This window comes from Balaenoptera ricei, chromosome 4 (assembly GCF_028023285.1).
Source record: "Balaenoptera ricei isolate mBalRic1 chromosome 4, mBalRic1.hap2, whole genome shotgun sequence".
In the NCBI taxonomy this organism is placed as follows: domain Eukaryota; kingdom Metazoa; phylum Chordata; class Mammalia; order Artiodactyla; family Balaenopteridae; genus Balaenoptera; species Balaenoptera ricei.
Window position 1 is genome coordinate 91,021,508 of NC_082642.1, and position 27,839 is coordinate 91,049,346.

A 27,839-nucleotide genomic window follows, 5' to 3' on the forward strand; every position below is an offset into this window, starting at 1 on the left:
TGTACTGGAATCTGAGTTAAAATGGCATCCTGGGGAAAGATGACATGCCACTTATTTCTGTCAGGACTTCCCATTAGAGGAGAGGATAAAAATACATTTCAGGGCAGTGCTCTCATCCTGAGCTTCAGACCCTCTGACTTAGGTGCTTTGAAAGTGCACCTCCTCAGCTCTGCACACAGGCCCTGGGTGGGGTTTGAAGAGGGGGACCACCTCTGTGGGGCAACAGGCCTGATTCTGAAGCTCACAGCGCTTCTCAGTGCCCTGTCAGTCTGCCGCTTTGATACCGAGGTGATGCTTCTTAGTTCCCTCTTATCTGGTCTCATGCAAAGTGCTCCTGGCCCGTCTTAGAAACTGGGACACTGAGTCCACTTCATGTGTGAAGGTAACCTCTGCTGACGTCCATGTGTGCTGGAGGCCGTGTGGCTACGTGGGGTAGAGTAGCAGTCGTTTCTGTACGCAGTGCCTCTGCAATTTCAGGCGGCCTCAAGAGCAGCCCTGCCACCTTTGCTTCTGGCTGGCGTGAGTCATTTCCCTCTCTTTCCAAGTCAGTAGTTCTATAATTGTGTCGCTTACAGACTAGCATTAGCAATAGCAGAGCTGTCAAAGATTTACCAGATGCAGTGACACAGGCACCGGAAACCTTATGTCTATCAAGTAATGACCGGAGAATCGGCATAAGAAAACCGTGGTTAGCTTTTGGGCTTGTGGCCGAGGCCCTGTGCAGCCTGCTTTCTGTGGTATCCTGTTGGTTAGATTTTCACCCATGGCCATCAGAGCTCCATGAACGGATCCCGGAGCTCCCTGGGCCACAGCCCGGTCAGCTGGGTTCTGAGGGGTTACAGTGACATCTTCTGGCCATTGGTGCTGGAGCACGGGGATAGTTAAAAGAAGTACCCTCTCGGACACCTCAAATCCGGGGTCAGTCCCTGGTGTAAATCGAGGATAACGGCATGTGGGTGTGTGTTTTCTAAATCTCTGCAATTAGCAGTTGTACATTAGCAACTGTATATTGTTCTTTATTGTATGCACACACACAGCTTCTCAGTGTCTCACATAAAATGTCTTTACCAGACTTTCAAAGCATCATGTAAAATTAAAGTAGGTGTCCTTCCCGTAGATGTCTTAGCTTCCTTCCATCATGCAGATATCCTGATGAATTCCAGACACCTGTTTGCAGGTCTCTTTCTCTGACTAGACTGCAGATACCTTGGGTGCCTGTCTCTAGAATATGCTTGCACATTATGGGGTTCCATAAATGTCTGTTGAATGAACAGTTGGATGATAGGGCAGCATATATGATAGGACAAGATTGGCAGGTCTTGATCTGGTTTCCTGCAAGGGAACAAAAGAGCCCTGAAGACTCCACCATGTACTTCTGACCTTTTATTTAAAAGTCCAGAAGGCTCAAATTTGCTTGTGTTCCATATCAATAGGGGAAGCCCACTTTGGGTGTATATGCTGGCTGTTGCCACATTCATTTCATCTTCAGTGTTCTGCGGGTCAGGGTCCCTCTAGGGCATGGAGAAGAGGAGCTGGATCCCAAGGCGCACTGGAGTGCCTTATGACAAGGTTTCCCTCCAAGAGCCCCGAGAGCAGCACCAGGCCCACGGTAGCACTCAGTCTTTGATGAATGACTGAATGAACCCGTCTGAAATAAGGAAATATCATTACACCAGGGAGCCGGGCCACTTCTGAAGCTAAGTGAAAACAGCCCAGCCCATCAGCTCACAGGCAGGACAAGAGATGGACCTTACATCTGGCTGGATGACAGCTACAGGGTGGAAAGCTCCCACCCAGCAGATGAGGGTTGGGTGGGTAGATCTGATGTAAAAATATTTCCAGGAAGAAGTGTTCAGAATAGAACAGACTAGTGTGACATCAGCCTGCCTCAGTGCTGAGATGGGTGGGGAAGAGTCACTGGGATGCCAGCGGTCCCCGTGTAGCTGCCCTGCAGACAGAGCCATGGCTCATCCAGGGGCGGCTTCCCCTGCTCCCACGACCCGGCCATAGCACAGGGACTGCCAGGGCGTGGTGCCTTCCACGCCAGGGAGACAGGAGGTCTCAGCTTGTTCCTTAGACAAGGCCCCAGCTGAGTAAGGCCAGCTCAGAGAACTCAGAGGTATCAAAGATTTGGGAGAGGGGCCTCATTTCTCTTTCCTGAAGTGGGATATGATTATGCTCTACCTTGTTGCAAAAAAGATTTGAAGTGCCTAATGAAAATTCATGGTAACAAAATGAGATTTAATTTAAAAGGTAAATCAGGTTGAAGGAGAAATAAAATGACTACTTTGTTGAGGCTAGAAGGAAAATGAATATGCAGAAAGATATACCTTAAGTTCCCGCATGTTTCCTAAAGATAGGCCACTCACTCAAGTTCTGATGCAGAGAGAAACATGATTTTGAAAGAAGTGGCGACCATCAAATAAAGTACAGTTCTTTAGGCCCATCCGCATTTTTCTAGGCCCCAGGGCCCAAGAGAAGTTTCTCTGCAGCATCCACATCACGAGGTTACTGAGTGGTATTGTGGCAATGTGGTCCATGACAGCCTGTGGTAAATACCCTAGGGGCTTGCCTGGGGCTGCTGCTAGTAATAGATTGCCCTTAATAAAGAGGGCGGAGCTCAGGAACAGTGATTCCAGGGGGCCAAACAGTGCAGTGCTGGCTCACAGCTCTCATCATCTGCTGTGAGAGAATTTAGATTATTTAGAACAGTATTTTCCAAACCATTCCACAAAACTCTAGTGATATATCGATCGTCTACGACAACGAAATAGATACTAGAAACATTTAGTGTCTAACATTAAAAAATAGAAGGAAGAAAAAAGTTAAGCACATCTACGTAGTTAATATTATTATGCACTGATCCTTAAAGGAGGATGCGGGAGGTCTGTGAGAGATCTCCCATCCCAGCCTGCAGGGCGTGCAGCCTCTGAGCCACGTGTGCTGCTGGCACTCACGGTCTCACCATCAGCGTGTGTGCTATCTGTCCAGAGATCGCCGCTCTACGCTGTGTACCTTTTCTTACCTGTGATTCTTGTATGCAGCGCATGGTATACATTAATCATGAATCAAATTTCTGTCATTCCTTGCAGCAGTGAATTTGTCCGAGAGGAGATTTTTTATTGTCTGCTTTCATCCAAGCATGCATTACAGCTCATGGTGTTCTGTCAGCTTATTGTAATGCTGAAAATGTTCTGTGATCAGATCAATTCAGGAACTGCTGATCTAGGGGAATGGCTGGCCCACAGGCCTTCAGTGAAGCAGTGGTCCATGAGCCGCACTGCCAGAGGGTTCAAAGCTATGGTCTTGGGTGATGTGCCGATTAGGGCTCATCTAGGTATGTCTAGAATCCCCTACACAGACCACAGGGTGAGCGTTCTCTTATGGAAACTGAGGCCCCCACCAGGACCATGGCTCTGAAGGTGTCACAGCTCTCACTTCCTCATGGAAGGGGGTTGATAGAGCCAACAGCTGGTTAAAAGTTTGACTTACGTTAAAGAAGGTGAAGCACTTGTCTTTGAGTTTACGGAAGGATGTTACACAGGGGCCATGGAGAACTTCCAAAAATAATTGCATATGTTGGATAATAATTACAGCTACAAACAGTTAGTGGTTACTATGTGCTAGGTGCTGCGCTAAGTCATTTGCATGCCTTATTTTACTTAATCTCCTCCAAGAAACTATAAAACAGATATTATTATTATCCTCTTTTTTATAGCTGGGAAACTGAGAATCACTAAGAGGTTAAGAATTTTTTTGATAAAATTGAGTTGAGCTGGCAACAGTATTTAGGCCAGGTTTTAGGTAATTCTAAAGCTGTTTGTAGCCTGCTGGATCTAGAATACTGTTGTGGCCTTTAGGGTGGCTGGTTTTATTAACTGTCAGTTTGGACCAAGGGAAGTCAATAGACACGTTCCTGGATTTTCCTTTTCTCTTTCAGCCTGTGAAGATGGATATAGGCTTGAAAATGAAACCTGCATGAGGTAGGCTCCATGTTCATTTATTCTGATGAATTTGTTCCAAACCTTATTTAGAAGTTACTTAGGTAAATTGCCTCAGTTATTTCTTTTGATATTTGAAACTAATTCTTATTCCTTTTCTTTGTTGACTTGCAGTTGCCCATTTGGCCTTGGTGGTCTCAACTGTGGAAACCGTAAGTATGCAGAAGTCCCGAGTTCTGCGTGGGCAGGGCTGGCACGGCTGTTGGCACGCAGGGTGTCTGTCCCCTCCTCTTGTCCTCAGTTCACATCTGCTGTCTTCCCAGCTCCTGTGCTGGGAGGAAAGCAGAGCGCTCTCCAGGGACTGGAGGTTTGTAGGGGAGATAAACACTTTCCTAAATAGCCTGACTGTGGAGTGTTAATCAGTACATTAGGCATGAGGTTTGAGGCAGAGAGGGATGGACCACACCCAAGGAGAACAGAAGAGCCTCCTGGGTAGTTTCTTGGAGGGGATGGAATTGGAGGTTTGGGAAGACTTTGACTGGCAGGTATGGAGGGAGAAGGAATCCAGGCAGAGGGAACAACCTAAACAAAGGTCTTGGGGCAGCTTGGGCCCGTGGTTTTCAGGGACAGTGTGTAAGTGGGTGTGGCTGAGGACAGAAAGAGAGGAAGGCGGAGAATGGGGGATTAGGTTGGCAGAGTATGTGGGGACCAAACTGTTGGGACTTTCGATGGAGTCTGACAGTGTCGGTTTTAATTAGTAGCCATTGTGGCACTAGCAAGAGTCTTAGAGCAGGAAAGCAGTTTGATGAAGAAAATCAAGTCGGGCTGCCGTGAGGAGGACAGAGGACAGAGGAGAACGTGGGGCCGTTTAGACCAGTATCGTTGGGGCGGGGGTCAGGGCTGGACGCAGACTTGGGGGGGGGTCCCCTGCTGCTAGCTGACGTCAGTGCTCCCGGGTACAAGAGGGTTGAGTGGCGGTGACTGTGCCGTGGCGAGTTTCACAGTTAATTCACTTCTTTGAGAGAAGCGGTTGGGATTCATTCCAGATCACTTTCACTGACATTTTCTTATACTGAGACCTGAGAAATTACAGTCACCCTCAAAATTGTTGAAAGAAATTCTGGGATACAGAATGTAGCAGGAATAGTAACACTCACTATTTTAGGACAACTTTGTCCCTCATTCCATAGAATCTGCCAACAGTCCATATTCTAAGTTTACTAGACCACAAGTAGACATGACTTTATTTAACAAGAGATGCTCCTCTCACCCCATCAGTCAGAAATTCCAAGTGTTTTAAAAGCTCTTATGCCAGAAATGGGGCGGGGGGTGAAGACTAGATAGGTATTTCTTTTTTTTTTTTAATTATTGATTTTATTTATTTATTTAAATTAATTAATTTATTTGGCTGTGTTGGGTCTTCATTGCTGCGCGCAGGCTTTCTCTAGTTGCAGCGAGCGGGGGCCACTCTACGTTGCGGTGCGTGGGCTTCTCATCGCGCTGGCTTCTCTTGTTGCAGAGCACAGGCTCTAGGCGCACGGGCTTCAGTAGTTGTGGCACACAGGCTCTAGAGCACAGGCTCAGTAGTTGTGGCGCACGGGCTTAGTTGCTCCGCGGCATGTGGGATCTTCTCGGACCAGGGCTTGAACCCGCGTTCCCTGCATTGGCAGGCGGATTCTTAACCACTGCACCACCACGGAAGCCCTAGATATTTCTTATTATGGCACAGTATCACAGGTGGACTTGGTTTTATAAGAGCGTGAGTGAGACAGGGTGACGCGCGTGGAGATGTGACCATCTCGGGGTAGGGAGCAGGAGGTGAGAGAGCCCACCTGTCAGTCCTCCCGGGGCCCCTTGGCCCTGACAGGCCTCTCATAGGATGAGGCAGTACTTCTAACCTGCTTGTAGTCAAACAGCTCCCTAAATAGGTTTTACTAGAAAATGCTTCATATTTCTCAGGAAATGGAAGAGTGAAAATGGATACAGGGAAAAGCCCTAGAAAGGGCTGAAGGAAAGGGGAGTGAGCTGCCGGGCGTTGTTCTAAGTGGCAGTGAGTGATTTGCTTTTCAGAGATCATTAACTACTGTATATGTGGAGAGGATATACCACTACACCCACTGAATGTTCTGTGAGTTCCTGTGTCTCCGCGTTATGTGGGTCGGGGTCTTGGAAGTAGCAGAATTTCTCTCTGTTCCTGAGACTTCTTTTTGCTCCCTTTTATCCGAGTCATCACGATCATGTCCAGCAGAGGGCAGACTCCAGCCAGGAGGGCTAGCTCCCGGCCACCTTTTGTGGGTGACTCTGGTTAACTCTGAGGGTGTGAATACCACTTTATGACTTTGATATCAGTCTTAGTGTCAGTGTTGCAAAGCAATTAATAGTCACTGATAATAAAAAGCACCTGCCAACAGCCCCTTTCTCTGCGGTCTCAGATCAGCCCTGGTGTGGGTTAAGGAATCCGGAGCACCTGATTTCATCCCCACCTATGGCGATAACACCGTATGAGTTCTGTGGCTTGTCACTCAGTGTTTTGTGCCAAATAGCAGAGCTCTACCACCCACCCCTGTCCCTTCTGCTGTCACCACCAGAGACAGTAAGTGCCTTCTTGGAGGTCTGGCTCAGGCTGGATCTTTTATAGAAAAGAAACACTGCTCTCTGCAGGCTTCTGGGGACACACACTCTGCTGCCCAAGCCCCGTGAGACGGGGAGCCCAGCTCTGTCCAGCGACGCACGTGGCCCTGCGATTCCCTCACGCCTACATTCCTGGGAGTCAGCCAGCTCTAATACATTCTGGCTTCAGGCATAACCTCTGACTGCCTTTCTAAAAGTCCCTATTCGCTTTCTAGTGGTGCCCAGATTTCACTCGTCGCTCCTCACAGAGAATATCCTTCAAACTGGAGCCGGCAGGACAAGCTCTCCTCTCAAGTCCCTGAGTCCCTGAGGCGGTGCGGGCCCAGCTGGACCCCTCTGTGCACCTGGCAAGGCTGCCCACACCAGGCAGAGCAGGGCTGCACCTGTCTTATCACTGCTCGTTTTAATTTTCTTTCCATGTGAGATATGCCTCTTTATGCCGCAGATTCCAACAATCCTGTCTCTGATACCACTCGTCCGATGGCCCCAGAATTCTTACAGACTTGTTGTCACAATGTCCCTCACTTCCCCTTGCCCCTCCAGCCTTTTTTAGGTGTGCGTGTTTCCTCCTTGGCTTGAATTTTATAGAGGCTCCTCCTCACAGTTTTATTATATCTCTCATGACCTTGTGGTTTGCTTCACCTTTTTTCTCTTTTTAAAGTAAGTGAATTTTGTCTTTTTATAACGTAAAAACAACACATGCCCATTAATTTTCCTTCTTTAACCCAAGTTAATTAGAAAATAGATACAAGGGAAGAAGAAAACTAAAATCAAGCCTTATCACCCATTAAACACATCACTCAATACCCTGGTGTATATCCTTGCTACTAATGCTGGTCAGTAGGACCAGCAGAAGCCACAGCACCTAGGACCTTGTTAGAGATGCAGCATTTCAGGCCTCTCCACTCCAGACCTACTGAATCAGAATCTGAATTTTAACCAGACCCCTAGATTTGGTTAATATGCAGATTTGTATACATATCAAAGTTTAGGAAGCAGTATACCAGAGGTATATGTATGTGTGTGTCTTTTTAACGGAAATCGGGTCTCACAGAATAAACTGTTTTGTAACCTGCCTTTAAACCTAGTCAACTGAGCAGTGTTTTCATTTACATAATTTTATAAGGCCACTTTTGATAGTTCTGTGGAGTTCTACTCTCTGGATATGTCCTAATTTACATAACCACTCCCCTCTTATGATCAGTTTTACATCTTTCTTTACAGTCCCATCCTCCAAGCCGTTCTTCTGTTTGTGGTTAGTGTCACTTTGTGATGATAGAACACACATAGTTTTCCCAGATTACCTTCTTCTGGCCGCAGACATGTTTATCCGTCCCTCCTTCTTATCCGCACCACGTCCTTCTGGAGGTCATCCTTTCCATTCGGGTGTCCTGCGTCTCTCCAGTGGGGATGTGGAGTCTCTTTCCCCGTGGCTGGGCCTCTTCGTCCTCCTCCAGTGAAACCAGACATTCACCTTAAAGGTCCTCCTGCCATGTCTTCCCACCCCACAGTCTGGTGGCAGGTGTAGAAAGTGTCCTTTAATGGTCTTCACCTTGTTGTTACATTGGGCTTAGAACTCAAACCAGTGGAAATGCTATGTGTTGGCAAGAGTCACTCGTAACAAACTGCTTAGGAGGACGAAGGGATCATTAATTATCCAGCAGTCAGCTGGAAGTCTCATGCAGCTAAAAGCAAACAACTCACTTTGTGCCGGAACTGAAAGGAAGCAGCCTTGGGAGAGGGGAATGCTGCCCTGTCCCTACTCTTGAGTGTTATGGCCGCACTACAGCCTGTAGCTGTGCGAAAGGCAAATTTCAAGAGGTACAGCGGAAAAAACAAACAAAAAAAAGAATGCTGTGAACAGGGTTCTAAAGGAAAGATGATGCAAGAGGAGTGGAAAGATTTAAAAGGCAGAATTCTAACCGCACATCACTAATGAGCACAGTGAGGGGGAAGGGAAGAGAACTAAATGAATTTTAAAATAAAACGAATGTGGCCACCTGGAAAGGTCTGTAATGAGTTCAAGAGTTTTAAAGGAAGGCCTACGGGTTAGTACGATTCTGACACCAATTCCAATGTGTGTTTTTCCACATCACTAAGCCAGTTATCTCAGTTCTGACACTATCTCCAGGTAGATCCCACAGCTTAAGGGCTCGGTCCACAAGACTTCCCCACCCCACTCCCCCAATGGAAGCCAATCCCACGTCCAGGTTGTCACCTGTGCTTCTGACCAACGGGCTGTAGATGGAGGTTCCAGTGACCCCCCTCCCTGCGTTCCATTAATTTGCTGTACTGGCTCGCAGAACTCAGGAAACATTTTAGTAGATTACCAGTTTATTATGAAAGGATAGAACTCAGGAACATCCGGATGGAAGAGATACTCAGGGCCAGGTTGGGGGAAGGGCCCGGAATGTCCATGCCCTCTCCCAGCGCAGCACCTTCACCTCATCTCCCAGCGTTCACCAACCTGGAGCTCTCTGAACCCCGTCCTTCTGGCTTTTCATGGCAGCTTCATGACACAGGCTCGGTTGATTAAATCATTGGCCATTGGTGACTGAAGTCAGTCTCCAGCCCCTCTCCCCCCCCAGGAGGTTAGGGGGGTAGGACCAACAGTTCTAACCAGCTAATCATGAGTTTGGTTTCCCTGGCAACCAATCTCCATCCAAGGGTTTCCTAAGGGCTTTCCAAAAGTCACCTCATTAACATAACAAAAGACACCTCTGCTCTCCAGGCTTAGGAAATTCCCAGGGTTTTAGGAGCTGTGCTTGGAACAAGGACCAGGAACAGAAACGTATTTCTTATAAATCAGTATCACAGTTGACTAAGGTTATTCTGGAGTAAGTAAACCTAGCTGGCTTGAACAACAAAGATGGTTTATTGGAAGGCTCCTGGGGTAAGTCATGGAATTCCAGCATCAGGAATGGCAAGAATCAGGGAGTTGTGGAGAGTCACAGCAACAGGAGATTGGCGCCTTCTTTTCAGAGCACACATTAACATGGATCCGTCTTCATCCCTGTCTCTACTCGTGCTGTGGGTCTGTGCACAGGCTTTCTGCCTCACAATGGAAAATAGGCTCACCAAAGAGCTTCGAGTGCGTGTCACTGGCTTAGTCATTTTGAAATAGAAGGTTCTGTCTCTCTCCCAGAATGAGATTCCTGGGAAGGAACTAATTGATCTAGTTTGGATCTTGTGCTTACTCCCAGACCAAACCCCTATGGCTGGGGATGGTGTTACATGTATAAGCATGACCACCCCACTGTACCCTGCATGTGGAGGGGGTGGACAGTTCCCATAAGGGGGTTGACTAAGCAGACAGTCCTGTAGATTCCATCCAAATAAGCATATAAGCAAGGACAGATATAGCCTCCGGGAAAGACTAAGGCCCAGAATGGGTTGGTTTAATGAAAAACGGCAACAGCAATGACAGCAACATCAACCTATGATCAAAGCACAAGAAGAATAACGTAAAGATAGAGCCATTGCTTGGGAAAGACTGTGAAATGTCAGCAAATGTCCAAGACAAAGTAAGTGAAGAATTCCAGGTTCATCATTCTGCAGGATCTCTTCAAAGTAAGAAGGATAGGACAGATGAACCTAAGACAGCACACATGGCCTTCGTTCTCACCTTAATAAACAAACATTCAGGGAACCTACAGGACTAGTGAACGTTACAGTAGGGGTTGATTTACAGTCCCATGCACTGTACATCATCATGTGGCCTCATAATAAATATAAAGTCAGTCTTCAAGTGTGAAAGATCAGTTGTAGTTCATGAGCTGACTTGACCACAGGTATGAGAAAAAAGATCTGTGGGTTATATTGTCCACAAGCTTATTACAAGTTTCCAGTGACATGGCTGCCAAAGAACAACAAACGACTCTTTAAAAAATGTATGTGTATAAAGTAAATTATATATGTACATATATACACATACAATTTCTAGATTTAGAGGAGGTTGTGTGTATCTGCGTGTTTATATAAACACATGAATAAAATTTGGGAAATAGAGAAAAACATGAAGAAGAAAGTACCAGTCCATTATTACCCGAGGCAGTGCTAAAGTCAGTGAACATTTTTGTGAGTTCCCTCCCAGGCGCTTTCTCTGTGCTCATGTGCACAGAGGTCTTCGGCTTGCAGTCCAGCATTCTTTTCTCTCCTACATAATTTAAGCCAGTGCCACCCAAGGTCTGGCCTTCCAGTTGGCAGTGTCTCCATCCCCCAGAAGCTTACTGGAGATACAACTTCTTGGCCTAGCCCAGACCTGCTGAATCAAATCTCTTGGGGTGGGGACCAGGCATCTGAGTTTTAACAAGTCCTCTGGGTGAGTCAGATGTGCAGGAAAAGTTTGAGAAGCACTTGTCTATATCAGTGTGTTTTGTTTCAAGGGGGCAAATTATGCTCAGAAACCAAGAGGTGATCTTTACCAACATTTTATTTAAACACAGGTTGACTGTGGGGATTATAATTTCACAGGGCAGTAACATACAGGATGTCTCTTAATAAGTCAATAAAGAAATAACAGCCCAAATAATGACATACTTATCACACTGTTGTTCCGGGAAAGGGGAGATGGAAGGAATAAAGTCCAAACTTAATTGAGGTGTACCTTTCAACAAGTTGGTTCTCAGGAGAGACGGTTCAGCAGATTTCCAACTGTCAGTGCAAAAACCACAATCCTTGTTTCCAGAGCGTGTTGCTAGGGAATCAGGACGCTCGTGTTGACAGGCAAGATGATCTTTGTGAGGCCACCGCGCTGCCCGGCTTCCACCACTACCGGTAGAAGAGCCCCCTTTACCATGGGAGGAGCTGGTGCCCCAGGGTCTTCGGAGAGCTATTTAGATCAGCAAAGGATAGCCTTGTCCAGACCGAACACTCACAAGAGTCCCCACAAACTCTGAGTAGTTAGAGTCTAAATGTCCCCTTGCTCATGTTGCCTCTTCATAGGTTCTTATTAAGCCCCCAGCCGCACTAGTAAGTGCTGTCGGCAGCCACAGATGTGGATGCTGACATCCTGAAATACATTTTCACTTTTATATCAAAACAATAACTTCATTCATTTTTTTTTTTTTTTTTTTTGGCCGTGCCCAGTGGCTTGCGGGATCTTAGTTCCCCAACCAGCGATTGAACCCTGGCCCCGGCAGTGAAAGTGCCAAGTTCTAACCACTGGACCGCCAGGGAGCTCCCCAATAACTTCATTCTTAAAAACAACTTCATTCTTGTCACAAACAAGGGGACCTGAAATCATATAAAACCACCTCATAACACGGCACCCCTCAAAGTGTGGGAGCTGTGAACTGGGACAGGACGGCGACAAGGTGATACAGAAACGGAGAGTAAGCACTTAGAATCGTTTACGCCGACATGGCTGTGACACCCAGGCGTGGGATCCTTTGTAAAATAAATAGCTTTGTTGTATTTTACGGAAGTATCGGTCTGAAGTAGATGCCTTAAAAAAAGGAGAGAAGGAAATTCATGATAGTTGGTGCCTGGGGGGAAAGACAAGAGGAACAAATGAGACTTTATTTTCTTCATTTAAAAATAATATCCAAAAGCACAGGCCAAGAAGAACTGGTCCTTAACCACAGATAGTTTGGAAAGCACTGGTCTACGCTGCCTTTGTCTCTTTTTAGACACAACACAGGTGCTTGTTTCAAAGGGAAACCTGCCACAGCTGCAGCAACTTGCAAGGGTCACTTCTAAAATGAGTGCTCGCTTGTTTTGCCAGAAGTGAGAAAACATGAACTTGGTGTGGAGGGATAAGCAAGAACTAGACTTTGGTCTCTGGCGAGGGACAAAGGCAGCTACTGTAGGTTTTTTGAGGAAGGGAAATGGCACGGTCAGATTCGATTTTTGCAGTGAGTGGGCAAGACTGGGCACGGGAGCATGAGTTAGGAGGTGATTACAGTTGTCTGGTCAGCAATCGATGGTGGCTTAGGGTAGTGTTGGTGGAGATAAAGGGAAGTCGACAAATTCAAGAGATTTGTCTTTTGTTCTCACTTTTTAAAAAATGAAGCTTGAGTAGATGTGTCAGGAGGTGAGGGAGAGAATTAACTCATTCCTTGGTTTGGCTTTGTTTCCTGGATATCTTAATACTGATGGTTTTTCATAGTAATCAGGTTTCTGTGCTATTTATTTCAAGAAAGGACAGGTAAATGGTTGCATGACTTGTATTTGCTCTTCTCTCACAGTCTGCTCATTGTCAGCTCTGTGCATTATCCTTTGACTTTACCTGAATACCTAGAGAGTATGGTTCCATCCTAATTTACTATAGGAAACCTGGTCATTGGCTCTTTTTTTTTTTTCATCCTGGACCTTACAACCTGAGAGCACAATTATAATCATATTTCCACAGCAAAAAACAATCTGAATATTTAATAGATTTTATTGAAAATATGTTTTCCAGAAATATATAGGTATAAAACCAATTAATTAAAATTTTAATATTGTTTATTATATATGATATGTGCTTGCTTATGTGACTGCTAATTTCTGGTAATTAAATTCAATGTGTATGTGCTGAGACTACCCAGTTTCTAGCAAGGGTTATGCAGTGATTCTCAGACTCTGGGTAACATTTCTTATAAAATTGTGAAATCTAGCCTAGGGTTGCCTTCTTTTTATTTTATCAAGTAAGAACCTAAAACCAAATTAAAAAAATTTTACATCTACTATCACCATCAATTCAAAAATTTTTAAAAACAATTAACCACCAAGGGTGGGAAGTAGCCAAGAAAATATTCTCTTTTTTTCCAATTACTTTTTCAAAAGCAGCTTTACTGGATGCATAATTTACACATGATAAAATGCATCCGTATTAAGTGAGGAAAAAAAGTAGGAAGGACCAAATTTTAGAAGGTATTAAAACTAGGGAAAAAACAACCCAAATGAGTTTAGTTTTTGAAAAATGTATGCACCTCTTTTATTTTTCTCTTCTGATCGTGGATTGGTAACAATGTCATCGGGCTGGTCTGCAGGTAGAATTTGGGAGCCCCCATTCCTGGAGTGGCTGAGAAAGAGAAACTCTGCTCAAAATAGTATAGGGGAGGGATAATCATTTTCCCTCTACCCTTCTAGATTCTTGGCTGACACCCACCCCCCACTCCCATTAAAAGCCAGAGTAACAGGAGAAAAAACAATTTTAGTTATGCGCATACACACGGGAGCCCCGTAAAGATATGAGACTCAAAAGGCAGCCAGATGATTGAGGCTCATATACCCTCCTGAGCTGAGGAAAGGGCCAGGGATCTAGGGCTTCAAAGGGGAAGATGCAATTTACAGGAAAGTGAGAAGAGGAAATGTTTGGGACACAAAGGTTGCGTGCCAAGCAGATAAGTCTCTCAGGTGAAAAAGTTCTCTCTGGTATTAGCTCTCTTCCTGGTACAAGCCTCTTTCTAATGTAAATTTCCCTTACAAAAGGGTAATTAATACTCAGTTTTCAGAGTTTCTCCTGTGTCTGCAGTTTCTCAAAAATATCAGCTCAAAATAATAAATATACCAAAGAGGCATATTTGGGGATGGCACATTCTGCTCCCCTTCAACTGAGAGAATGCAGAGCTAGTCCCAAGCAGCCTTTGCTGGGGGCCCAGAAAATGAAAAGTGGTCACCAGCTGAGGCATGGGGTAGCCATGGGGCAGGGAAGGGGACCATTTTTTGGTATTCTTTTATTCATTCCTTACCTCTTACCAATCCACTTTTTTCCTTTTTAAACCTGTTTAGCCTATCAGCTTATCACTGTGGTGATCGCGGCAGCGGGAGGTGGGCTTCTACTTATCCTGGGCATCGCACTGATTGTTACCTGTTGCAGGTGAGTGGCAAGAGTCCACATTTTAATTCTCCTTCTTTGCCTGTGCTAAGCAAGGGTCATTTTTACCCCTTTTAAAGAATTTTCTGGGGTGGTTTACAGTATTAAATTGTAATGAATGACTGAACCATTTAAAAGAAGGAAAAAGGGAAATTCATGACAGGTAGTACCATCTGGGAAAGAAAAGGACAGCAAATGGGATTTTTACTAAAAAGCACAAAAGCACAAGCAACAAAAGAAAAAGATAGATCAGACTTCATCAAAATTAAAACTTCTCTGCTTCAAAGAACACTATCAAGAAAGTGAAAAAGACAACCCACAGAAGGGGAGAAGGTATTTGCAAATCATATGTCTAATAAAAGACTTGTATCTAAAATATATAAGGAATCCTTACAACTCAGTAATAAAAAGGTGAAACCGCAGAACGCATTTTGGGACTTAGTAGAGCGTAGGTTCTTCTGTCTTGGTGCAGAAAGAATTCAGCAAAATGATAGATAAGAAGTGATTTATCAGAATAGGATGCTTGTGAGGTTTACAAGCCGGCGGGCAAGAGGGCGCCACACTAAGAACTTAGTGGGCTACAGTTTTATAATCAAAGGAAGAATGGGGAGGGGGAGAAGACCACTGTTGAGTGGATGTCAAGCTTCCATCATCAGCTCCTCCTCCACATCAGGCGGGGGAGTTTTCTTGTCCCTACATGGTGAAGCCGGGACTGTCATGGCACTATTTAAATAAGCAGAAGGGTGGTAACATATGCTAAAAATGGTACATCATCTCAGGTTTTAGTATAATGTCATCTTTGCCCTGTATGTTTGTTTTTAGTGCATGCAAAGGAGCATGTCCTAGGAATTATTAACTTACTGACCTTACTGGGCAGGATGTGGGTCTCACTTTACCATTGTTTTACTGTTTGGGGGCATGTCTCATGCATCTGTTGCTAAGCAAGCCAGCCTGGTTTTGTGATTAAGTAAACCTGCTTTCTTGAGTGATCATTAACTTACAGGGGTCTCCCATGCTTTTTTCTTTACTTATCCCTTAGTGGGATCAACTATTTAATCACCTATTTTGTCCCTTTACTCTGTCCCTATCAAAGGCAACCCAATTAAAAGTGGACAAAGAACTTGAATAGTCATTCCTCCAAAGAAGATACACAAATGCCCAATAAATATATGCAAAGATGTTCAATGTCATTATCCGTCAGGGAAGTGCTGTCAGAACTAACCTCAGATACCACTTCACACCCACTGAGATGGCCACTAAAGCAAACCAACAAAAACCAGAAAATAACAAGTGTTGGTGAGAATGTGGGAAAAGTAGAACGCTCAGACACTGCTGGTGGAAACATAAAGTGGTGTAGTCACTTCGAAAAAGTCTGGCAGTTCCTCAGAACGTTAAGCAGAATTGCCATCCGACCCAGCATTTCCACTCTTGTACCAAGAGAAATGAAAACGGGTGTTCACACAGAACCATGTACACAAGTATTCACAGCAGCATTGTTCGTAACAGCCAAAAGGTGAAAATGACCCCAATATCCATCAACTGATGGAGAGCTAAACAAAACGTGATATATCCATACAATGGAATATTATTTGCCATAAAAAGGAATGAAATACTGAAACGCGCTGTAACATGCATGAACCTTGAAAATAGTATGCTATGTGAATTAAGCCAGTCACAAAAGACCACACATGTATGGTTCCATTTATTTGAATGTCCAAAATAGGCAAATCAAATAGAGACAGAAAGTAGATTGTCAGTTGCCTAGGCCTGGATGGGCAGGGGGAGAACTGGGGAGTAATGGCTAAGGCGTGTGGGGTTTCTTTCTGGGGTGATGAAATTGTTCCAAAGTTGCACAACTGACGGTTGCACAACTCTGAATATACTAAAAGCCATTGACTTCTACACTTTTTAAATAAAATTTTTGACTGCGTTGAGTCTTCATTGCCGCACGCAGGCTTTTCTCTAGTTGCGGCGAGCGTGGGCCACTCTTCGCTGCAGTGTGCGGGCTTCTCATTGCGGTGGCCTTTCCTGTTGCGGAGCACGGCCTCTAGGGTGCGTGGGCTTCAGTAGTTGCGGCACGCGGGCTCAGTAGCTATGGCTCGTGGGCTCCAGAGCACAGGTTCAGTAGTTGTGGCGCATGGGCTTAGTTGCTCCGCGGCATGTGGGACCTTCCAGGACCAGGGCTCTAACCCGTGTCCCCTGCATTGGCAGGCAGATTCCTAACCGCTGCGCCACCAGGGAAGCCCGACTTTTACACTTTAAATGGGAAAATTAAGAAGCAAACAAAGACGAAAGGGATTGCCTGGAATATTTAACAGTGGAGAGGTGGCAGGCATGTGGACGGGCAGACAGTAGTAAACTTGGCTCTAGGCTTCCTGGACAGCAGTGGGATTGGGTTTTGATTGGAAAAGGAAGAAAAAGAAAGGAATTGGTTCCCTTCTCTGTGGTTATTCAGATAAGGGAAAACTCAGACTTTTGATTTAGATGATAATAAATGGCAGGAATTATCCTAACATAGCAGATGGAGGGGACCTACAAAATAGCAAGTTATCTTTTCAACCATTGACCTGAAGGACATTTTAAGGTATCCTCTATCTCCAGGAATGCTGCAGAGAGCAAGCTGCTCCAGCTGCCCATCCAGGGATGCAGGCCTCATGGTTCAGCCCATGCCTGTCATTTACAACATTGCAATCAAAGCATCAGAGATAAACTGTGTGAATGGAAAGAAAAATCTGGGTATGAGACTAGGAGCTAGAGAGATAGACTTTGAGCGCTCCAGGAGACAGAAGCCTCCTATCTGCTCAGTGTCCTGTACCAGGTAGTATAGCCGTCTGGGGAAAGAGAGCCTGTGACTATTGGTCCCTGGGAGAAGGTGGCTGTGGATCATAAGTCATTGTTTGAGACAAGATGCTCCAGCCCCCAGGGAGCAACACAATGGTAGGTCTGTTCTCAACTTGTAAGAAGGGACAACGCCTAAGCCCCATGCTGGACGTTTGGTTTTAAGATCCTGAATGATTTGGTGCCTTCCCTAGAACGTTTATTTACAGGAAAGCCAGGTGTAGAGGCAGGAAACTCCAGATTATCTTACCCAGGACAAATATCACTAAAAATGTCTGATTCGAGGCCCATTACAGAAGGTGAATAACACATCCTCCAACAGTTTCCAGTCAGAGTACTCTCACCACTAGGGAACTTGTCCTAGGGTTTCCCTGCCCCGCTGACGTGAGAATCTGTATGGGTATATACACAGGTGGGCATTTCTGCAAACAAAACATACTATTTTCATGGTTCATGAAGTAGCTTCATGCAGTGGAACAGCACTGGCCGGGGAGTTGGGAGGCCTGAATTCTGGCCCCAGCTTTACTAGTAGCAAACTGTGACCCCAGGACAAGTCACATCCTTCACAAAGCCAGAGTTGCCCCATCCCCAGAGCTCCTCAAGCAGGTTGGGAACTGCTGGACTAAAGAACCCTAAAGGCCCTTCCCGCTGCAACATCTTATGAATTTATGACTCTTGTTTCCCTGGCTGACCCCACGGTGCAGTGATCTCTGTCCCCCAGAACAGTCTAAATCTGCTCCACTGCAGCTGTCTTTGTCCTCTCTACCCCCGATAACCTGACCCTTTGGGTTGGAAGATTTTTTGCATCTTTTTTTTGCACCTAATTGCATTTTTATAGGCAAATACTAAAAATAATAGCAACAATAATAACATTCCTCAGTGGGCAGCTACAAAAAAATACAGTGGTATCTTTAGGTCTGATTTTCCTTGCCAAAAACTAGATGGTGCTTTCACAGATAGCATTTCTTCACAGAACTTATTTCAGTTTTCAAAATTTTTTTACCTTGCAGAAAGAATAAAAACGACATAAGCAAGCTCATCTTCAAAAGTGGGGATTTCCAAATGTCCCCATATGCTGAGTACCCCAAGAACCCTCGCTCACAAGAATGGGGCCGAGAAGCTATTGAAATGCATGAGAATGGAAGCACCAAAAACCTCCTCCAGATGACGGATGTCTATTACTCGGTGTGTATTCCCACGCCCAGGTGACCTCCCGGCTCCAGTTTCCTCGGAGAATTAAAGGGATTCTGTTTTTTCTGTTTGTTCTGGGTTTTTCTTGGTTTTGTTTTTCTGGTCTCGACACGTGGCTTTCGGGATCTCAGTTCCCTGACCTGGGATTAAACCCGGGCCACAGCAGTGAAAGCCCGGAATCCTAACCACTAGGCAACCAGAGAACTCCCACGGGATTCTGTTTTGCTGTAGTAAAAGCACTCCAGCTCATTAAGGGTTAAAAAGAATGGTGGCGTACGCCTCTTATTCCCATAGTTTAATATTCAATTTACTTACTATCTATTTGCATGGGATTTATTAGTTTCAACATTGAGATACGAAGAGTATTTCCACAGAGCACAGTATATACTTTATGAGGTTGCAACAGTAACCTTCTTGTCACACTGAACTTGCTTTTAAGTTACAGGATTGGAAGGTAAAAGATAGAGAAAGAATTTAGTGATATTTAGCCTTTGGCCCTTTCATTTTTATCTCTTGTCTGCCATGCTTTACATCATGTGGTTGGGTAGTTGAAACTGAGGGATTGGGAAAAGGTATAAAGAGAACAATTCAGTGTCATCCTCAACCAGCACTTGTCAGAGGTTTGGAAGATTCAATAGGTCTTTAATAATTTGCTATGTCCAGCCCTGGAGTGCATCATTTGGAAAGATGGGAGACCACCTTGAACCCTTGCTTCTTCTGTCCCACATTGAATAACCCATGTCATATTCCCATGCCTGCTCAGTTCTTTCATGTTATACTGCATCAGCCATAAAGCAAACACAGGCGGTGATACCTGAGCTGAAAAATAAACAGCTGTCAAGTGACTTCTCCTGCCTTGCCGAGCTGTTAGAAGTATAGCAGTAAACGTGAAACCTTGCCCTAAGGTTTCAAGGGACTTAATAGCTTTAGGCAATCCTGTTAACAGACTGAACAACTCTGGTTGCTATGGAGATTAACCTGCGTGTTCAGACTTTGGATGGGAGGGGCATTCATGCTAAGGAAGCTGTAGTTTCAATGGACTCTGAAAAATTTGAACCTGGCTTGGAGGAAGAACAAAAAGAAATAAGGGGAAAGATAAATGTACATACAAAGATAGATCTAGTTTGAATGTTTCCGTTGATATTTTTGCATAGGGGCTTTGCCTTACCCTCTGTTTGTCAGGAAAGTCTTTTTCCTCTGATAACTGCAGCCATAACTAAGCAGGTATCTCTCCCAGCGGTACCCGCACACTTACAACCTTCACTAGGCCCTCCTCAGCCCCCAGGCAGCACCAGGACAGAGCAACTGACAGGCCTACAGCATCACAGGACCCACCTTTGCTGCGCATTCCCAGGCCATTAGCTGAAGAGTTGTCTTAAGTAGATGCACTCACAAACTTACACGAACCCCATTTTCATTTCAGACAGTAGGCTGAGCAGTCTGTAGAAGCAGAGCCTAAGCTGTCACCTGAGGGAGTGGGCTGTCCCTCACAGTGGTCTCAGGTGTACACTGGGCTCTCCTGGGATCCACATTATAATAAGCAGAAACTAGGGTTTTGTTTCTATAAGCCGACATTTCTCCCTGAAGGAGGGCCTCCTCAAAGTAGCCAGGGCCTTCCCCAGGGGCTCCTTTTGCGTTAGGTAGGTAGTCACAACCCACTAAGCTGGGATCTGGTCAGAGACACCTGAGAATCAGCTGGCCTCCTGCTTTGGGGTCCTAACTCCACCTCCGACAGGTGGCCTCGTGAAGGTCAGTCCCCCATTCTCGGCAGGGACAATAGCGTTCTGCTAAATACCAGAGAGGGTTTAAAGCCATTGTGCTTCGCAGAGAAACTCTTTTTTTAAAAGTCAAAATGATAATCAGATAATAATTACTCTTGATAATAATCAAGATAATAATTAACCCAGGTCTTTTCCTATGTTGGTCTAAAATCACTGGGCTGCTCTTGGGACTTCCCTGGTGGCGCAGTGGTTAAGAATCCGCCTGCCAATGCAGGGGACACAGGTTCGAGCCCTGGGCCGGGAAGATCCCACATGCCGCGGAGCAACCAAGCGCACAAGCCACAACTACTGAGCCTGCGCTCTAGAGCCTGCGAGCCACAACTACTGAAGCCCGCGCGCCTAGAGCCTGAGCTCTGCAACAAGAGAAGCCACCGCGATGAGAAGCACCGCAACGAAGAGCAGCCCCGCTCGCCGCAACCAGAGAAAGCCCGCACGCAGCAACGAAGAGCCAACACAGCCAAAAATAAATAAATAAATAAATAAAATTTAATAAAATAAAATAAAAATGACTGGGCTGCTCTTGATTATGTAATGTTTCTAAAAAACCCCTTTTAAAATATGGGCAAAGGGATCCCAGGTTCCATAAAGAGACGACCTGGGAGGTCCTGACTTCTAGGTCAGACCTTGCTCTGCTATGTATAGCTGCCTCCATCTTAAATTCGTCAAAATATAGCATTCATTGTTTCTTGTTTCTTAACTATTAAATTTAAACCCAAGAATAATAAACTGACTTTTCTTCTTTTCTCTTTGGCCACCAGCCTACAGGTGTAAGGAATCCTGAACTTGAACGAAATGGACTCTACCCGGCCTACACTGGATTGCCAGGATCACGGCATTCTTGCATTTTCCCCGGACAATATAACCCATCTTTCATCAGCGATGAGAGCAGGAGAAGAGACTACTTCTAAGTGCAGCAGAGAGAGGGGCCCGTTGCTGCGACTGCACCAGCGGAGCACCTCCCGCCGGCCGGGCCCAGGACTTGTGCAGCCACACCTGAGCGGCCAGTGGAGAGGGGACGGGCGTGGGGGGGTGTGTGACCACAGTGGAAGGGGACAGCTGGAGCCCGTGGACGTGGAGCTGCAGGCTGCTCATCCGGCACCTTCATTGCTACTGTGAATGTGAACACGGGCCAGTACGGTAGAGTCCCCGCATGACGGCAGCTTGGCCGTGGCTTCGGGGTGACTGTTAATTAGGGCTGATCATCAGGCATCGGTGCAAGGACCCAGGTTTTCCTTAGTTTGCACTTTAGTAAATGCAAAAGTAGGGAGGGAGGTCTCCTTTTGGATGTTTCTCAAGACTGCTCCAGAAAGAAGGCCTCTTCTACTCGGGCACTTCCATAGGCCTCAATTTGGTGATTCATTTACAGCAAAATACCGGCTCTTTTGTTGTTTTCCTGCCCAGTAGCTACGTGCTGAACGACAGATGCCGATGGACACACCACTAGTGTTTGGAGATGCTGGAGCTTAACACACCCTCTTAAGTCGTCTCGTGCTATGTTCTCCAAACAAACCCCCAAAATGAGGAACTGAAATTTGTGAGGCACAGCACACAATTCCAGTTTGTTTTCTTTAGTCAAGGTGACACATTTATCTAGGATTATCTTTTTTCCCTTTGCAGTTACATCTGGATCAGGGCAAAACAACTTCCATTTGGTTCTAGTTAGACGCATCCAGCTGCCCCATAGTGAGGCCCAGCAAGCACTGGACGAAGGCCCTGGTGGAAGGGTGCCATCCCTGAGGGCAGTGCATGGTGCATGGGCTCTGACCTCCATCCTTGAGGCCGAGGCTGCTACATGTGGAGTAGAAGTGGAGAGCTCAGTGCGGGTTGGGTCTGAGCTGGTACTTCACCACTAATGGAGAAGCAGCTTTTGTTGTTGCTGCAGCTGAACATGGTTAGGGAAACGGGCTGAACAGGCGTATTCGATTGTCTGAAACACCAGTGCTTTGGGAAGCCGGGCGTGCGGTTCCTGAGGAAGACTAGGGAGCTGGGCTGGAGCTACACGTGCGCCTGCTTACCCACCAGTGCGGCATCTTTGCCAGTAGCACCGATCTCGTCCGCAAACTCAGTGTCGGTTGAGTGGTTCAGCCAACCACTCAAAGCTATTTATTCATTGAAGAAATAACTTATTTTCTCTCAAACGGTAATTTGTAACTCTTTGTACTACTACGGAGTTCCCTCCAGAAACATGGGTATAATTCAAGTCAGCATTGGAGAACTAAAGACTTCTGGCCAGTTAGGGAGTTGAGCGTTTGCCTTGGGGAAGGAAATTCCACGCGTCTTACTTAACGGTGGCTGAAACGTGGGTCCTGCGAGGGGGGCATATCCAGTGCTGTGCCTTTAACTGCTGCTTGTGGAACTGTGATCGTTCTCACCTGCCTTTGAACATCCTGGTTCCGGATGAAGTGAAGAGAACACAGAGGTAAAAGAATTGTTCCCACCCTGAAGCTCGGAGCTCAGTGGCACCCACACTTCTGGAAATGGTGCAGCCTTTGGAGACGGTTCTGTCCCGGGCATGGTTGTTTCTTCAAGGTTCTCTAAGCTCTTCAGAATGAATCTAATCATTAGTCTTATGTAATCCTCGTCCAAACAGTTTTAAGTGCAAACTCCTGAGTCCCGTGGTCTCCACGAGTCACCATTTCCCTGCTGCAGCAGGAGTACTAGTCAGCTGTGATACCACTTAGTAGTTTAAATTGCATTCATCTCATGAGATAGATACAAAAAGAATTCTGTTTTGTTAGTGGGTGCCAACTTAAAATTTCAGAGCATCCCCTTTTAGAAATCTTGGGTCTGACCTCTCTCCGTGCAACCGAACGGCCGTCTGTGCCTCGTGATCTCCCATCTAACTGGAGAGCTCGAGCTCCTACACTCAGCACACCTGAGCCAGCAGGCCGGGGCCTGAGGGAGGCAGCTGCTTCTGGGCCTTGGGCGCAGAGCCTCGCTTGCCCCCGGGACCCGGAGCCACAATGGGGGCTGTCCCCAGGCATACAGGCCTGCCGCCTCCAGCTGACAGATCATCGCCTGTGCCAGGGTCGGAAGCTGTATGCTTCACGACGTGAAGCATTCTGTCCCCAAAGCATCCTGGAGCAGAATCTCAAGATCCAGAAAAGAGTGTGCTGTGAGTTCCAAGAATGCTTTCCTGGGAGTGGCTTTTGTGCATGTGAAGTGGATTAAGAGTGCTGTTTTTCCTTTTACTGTGAAAAAGGGAGGCCCCCAGCAAGGTTGAGTTCACATCGTATCTGCCGTTTCTAGGAGGCTTGCAGGGTTGGGGGCGGGTGGCCGTGCCAGTGCCGGCTGCTTGCCTGGGTAAGGAAGGCAGAGGCTGGCTTTGTTCCTGCTTGGGGTTAAATACCTCTAGAGGGTCCTCCCTGAGCCGAGACACAGCTGGTGGGGCGGCAGCCCCTGGGATGGGGGACAGGCTGGCTGCACCCCTGGTGAGCAGAAGCCCTCGCCTCCGGCACAGGTGCTGTGTCAGTCCCTGTACCTGGCGTGTGCGAGCCCTGTGCACAGAAATGCCTGGGTCCTGCGTGGGAGCCCCACAGCTGGGGGCGGTGGAGGAAGCTGCCCATGAGACACTCAGACGTCTGCAGGGAAGAGTGAGGCCGCGTGGAAACCCACGTCCCGCAGCAGGCGGAGCACGGTGACTCTCAAGGCAGGGAGATGCTCACTGGGGCCCCCCGGCATCTGCAGGTTTTGTCGAAGCTCCAGAGGGTCTTATTTCTGGTGTCTTTTCCTCTTGCCCCATGAGCCAGCCCAGGGCACTAGAGACAATTTAGAAAGCCTGAATAGTCCCAACAGGCATCTCATGTGTTCCCACCACATCCCGGCTCTGTGCAGCGTACGTGGCCTTACCGCACCCTTGTAAGGTGGGTGTGAGAGAGCCCATTTCTCGGACATGGGACCCTTCAGAGGGGATAAGTACCTTGCCTTGGAGGGCCAGGACTCAAACCCTTCTGCCTGGCTTGTTCTCGCTGTACCTCTTGCCTCACCTCCCTGGCAGATGCCTCACCATCCAGTGTCAAAGAGAGCTGGAGAGAGCGGGCTTAAAATAAAAGTTGTTTATTTTAAGAACTTTAATATTATTAAACAGTAACTAAACTAATGCCATGAAGTACAAAAGCAAAATGTTGAAACAGTCCTTTCAGGTCTGTTGTTACATGTATTTCTTGGATGCTTGCGGTCGTCATCAAGGTAACAGTGGCTGGCTCATGCTTGTTAGCAAGAAGCATATTGGTACGTGGCTTTGGTTGAGGGAGGTGTATGGTGATGACCTGGGTGCTTGACAGACACGGCCAGGCTTAGACATCTGTCTGAGGGCTGCCTTGCCCTGCTCCCGCGGTGAAGCCATGTTTCCCACGTACTGGAAGCATGTTTTTGTGAACATGATCCGAGTCTGGAACATATTCAGTTGAAATGTCTTAAATGCTGACAAATCTTCCTCCTTTGACAAAAGTTTGTTTTCAGAAGCAGCTAAGTCATTTAGAGCCAAAATTGGCTGAGTGGATAGTGTAATCAAGCTGGCTGATAGCATTTGAGGTCAAAAGCTAAGATGTAACCGTTAAGTTCTTGAAGAGGTCGTTCTTAATGTTGGCCCCAATGGGAGGGCAACATCTTTGCAAGATGAGGCTGGATGGCTGCCCACGAAAATGTCATTGAAGGATGATATTCATTCAGATGTGAAAGTTCCCAGAGCAGACACGTCAGGGTCACTCCTCACAAGTGGCTTCTTGGGGCCTCCATTAAGCCATCTTGCCCACTGGTGGTACACCCAGGTGGGTGCCTGTAACTCCATGAATGCTGCCTGCAGAAGCAAGAATGTTCAGGCCAGCTGCTTCTGGCTTAGTTTAGCCTAACACACCCCAAACTAGGGTTTTGACCCATGGTTCTAAGATACACTGATTTCAAAACTAGAGCACTTCTTTGGAGAGAGGAAGAAAGCAAAGTTCAGTATCTCAGTATTTTGTATCTTATTGAAAACCACCTTTAGTATCAGAGATATTTTTTCTGTGTGAAAACTTCTGTGGGGATTAGAAGGGACATTTCATTTCCTTCTTCTTGACAAAGCGTCATTCTGAGGTTCTCATGTGCATTTTTGGAAATAGATACGGTTTTGTAGAGTTGGCTGTTAAGTATATGCTCTTTTTTCTTTTTCTTTTCTTGGCTCCCCAGAGAAGGAACCTGGTTAAACTACTAGAAAGATTAAAGTTTTAATTGTCAGTTAATTTGTTGTGCTAAAGTATCTTTTCAAGAGTGTTATAATCCATCCTATTTGGTGTGAAGTGCTCACAGAAAACCCTGTGAAACCAAAGGGGACAATTGAGGTCTAAAAAAAGACATATCTTAGACTGGCTCTGTTCTCATGGCATTTTAAAGAGGATATTTAAAAGGATTTGCATATTAGATTCTAGCTTTATCCTTTTTTTCTTGGATACATAATAATGCACTTCAGGTGCAGAGTTCTTGGATAGGAAGGATGGGACTAGACAGGGATGGGATGGAACCTGTCTAGCTGGGAAACTAACCCAGGTTTCTGTATTACTTCACCTATTTCTTAAAAGATCTCTCATCATGGGTTGCTGTGAGTTTTGTTAATGTTTGTGTTGCTGGATTTATGGTTAAATGAAGCATGTAGCTGGAAGATGAACTTCTGAGTTTTCACATTGTCCCAGATTTCTCCTTGCAGACCTTTAAACCTTAGCCCCTGGTTGATTGTGTTAAATCCATTATGAGAATGTTATTTAAAGTTGTATTATAATTGCAACCTCCACGAATTATTCAGTACTGTAGCAGCAAAGTATTTGTAAGAATTCGATTATTTTTATACTTATATCCACTATAAGTCTGGCGTTCTAGTCAGTAAAATGATGCAATAAAGTCAATATCATTTTCACTGTGTTTTTCTCGTCATAACAAACAAACCACAGCAGACTGCAACAAGTTCATTTTTATGAGGGCATCATTTAAACAACAGAGCTGCACTGTGAACTCTTACATGGCACATGTAGGGGATGAGTCACTTCTGTATCCTCAGTGCCTATAACAAGTGAGGAAATATGCTTTTTTTTTTTTATAAAGCACATTTAAAACACTGTAACTGACTTTATTTATTTATTTATTTTTGGCTGTGTTGGGTCTTCGTTTCTGTGCGAGGGCTTTCTCTAGTTGTGGCGAGCGGGGGCCACTCTTCATCGCGGTGCGCGGGCCTCTCACTATCGCGGCCTCTCTTGTTGCGGAGCACAGGCTCCAGACGCGCAGGCTCAGTAGTTGTGGCTCACGGGCCCAGTTGCTCTGCGACATGTGGGATCTTCCCAGACCAGGGCTCGAACCCATGTCCCCTGCATTGGCAGGCGGATTCTCAACCACTGCACCACCAGGGAAGCCCAGGAAATATGCTTTTGATGATGGATGGATGGGCAGACGGATCAGGCATAGCACCTGCTTTTGTTTACTTTTCTTTCTGCTGGTTGGAGAGAGCCAGTAACCAGTTTTCAGACATGGAAGATTTCCTCCTCAATGCCTCCCACCATCACTCTTCATGTCTTGCAGGAGAAGGGAGAGTAAGCATATCTGTGCTCTATGGTGGAGAGAATCTAGAACTTTAAGGTGGTAGGCCATGGGCCTTAGACTTACGTGGCCGGTGAATGCGGCCATTTGGCTGATATTAGTTCATTAATTAATTGCTTATTGGAGATTTGAGTGCCTTTTGTGGCAGGGATGGATGAGCCTTTCAGATGCTTTATGACAGTAACCTTGGCACTAGGAGAGGCCAATAATGGCAGCTCAGGACATGACGGTGACCTTTTGGCGGATTAGATCGGGGTTGCAGCCCATCAGACATCTCTGAATGGAAATAAGCAGCAGCACTTTCCTCTCCTGACCCGGCTCCCCCTACGCTGCTTTCTGTCCCACCATTTAATCCCCACCTGAGACCTTAGCAGAACCCAGTACTAAACCTCGTTCATGTTCCTGCCCAGCTCAGCCAGACATTGTACACATCACAGCATTTCCATACCCACTCTCCCCTGGGAACTGTTTAGGACTGAAAACGGGAGGACCTTCTGCTGTCCACCCACAAGCTGGCCCTAGTGTTTGTCCTTCGTGTGCATCTCACCTGGCAATGTGCAGCCTCCACCTCTGGAGGTGATTTGCCAGTAAGTAAAAATCTAAAAAATATTTTTAGACCCTTGGACTTAAAGGACTCCAGCAGTGCACAGTCATTTTCCAATTGTTTGAGAAGTAATGAAAGGTAAGGGGCACAATATATAGATTATATAGGGAAGAGTCCTCCTTTCTTGGATATTGATCAGCCAGGACAACTTTAAACCCCCAGAACTGGATGGTATCGACATGAAGCCACCTGACGCAGCAAGCGTGAACTTCAGATAAGAAAGATACAAGGGAGAGGCCAGGGGAAAGAAATGCAGGTGGATTTTTATTGACCTCATAAAAACTTACAGCGTCATCAGAAGGCCTGGGCTCTAACGGCTGGTACGAGACACTCCCTAACAGCTTCCTGGCTCTTTTTCCCCGATCATGATGTGAGGCCTAAGAGTCTGCTCAGCTCTCTCAGCCTCAGTGTCCTGATCAGGGAAGTGGGGATAATAAGTGTTGCCTCCCAGAGTTGTTGTGAGGATGAAAAGGGAGAATTCATATGGAAAC

General features: G+C 46.1%; 1 protein-coding gene across 4 annotated transcripts in view; it reads left to right on the plus strand.

Moving 5' to 3' along the window:
- The window catches only part of HEG1 (heart development protein with EGF like domains 1), an 89,176-nt gene extending 62,902 nt beyond the window's left edge, over positions 1-26,274 (plus strand). Inside the window, exons 14-18 of one of the 4 annotated variants that reach the window (XM_059920931.1) lie at positions 3,941-3,983; positions 4,116-4,153; positions 14,289-14,376; positions 18,222-18,396; positions 20,942-26,274. In XM_059920931.1, coding sequence (XP_059776914.1) covers positions 3,941-3,983; positions 4,116-4,153; positions 14,289-14,376; positions 18,222-18,396; positions 20,942-21,091 — 494 coding nt within the window. In that variant the 3' untranslated portion in view covers positions 21,092-26,274. Of the gene's footprint in view, positions 1-3,940; positions 3,984-4,115; positions 4,154-6,787; positions 7,610-14,288; positions 14,377-18,221; positions 18,397-20,370; positions 20,637-20,941 lie in introns of those variants that run through there. The other 3 variants (XM_059920932.1, XM_059920933.1, XM_059920934.1) reach the window with 3 other exon arrangements.
- The last annotated feature ends 1,565 nt before the right edge of the window (positions 26,275-27,839 follow it).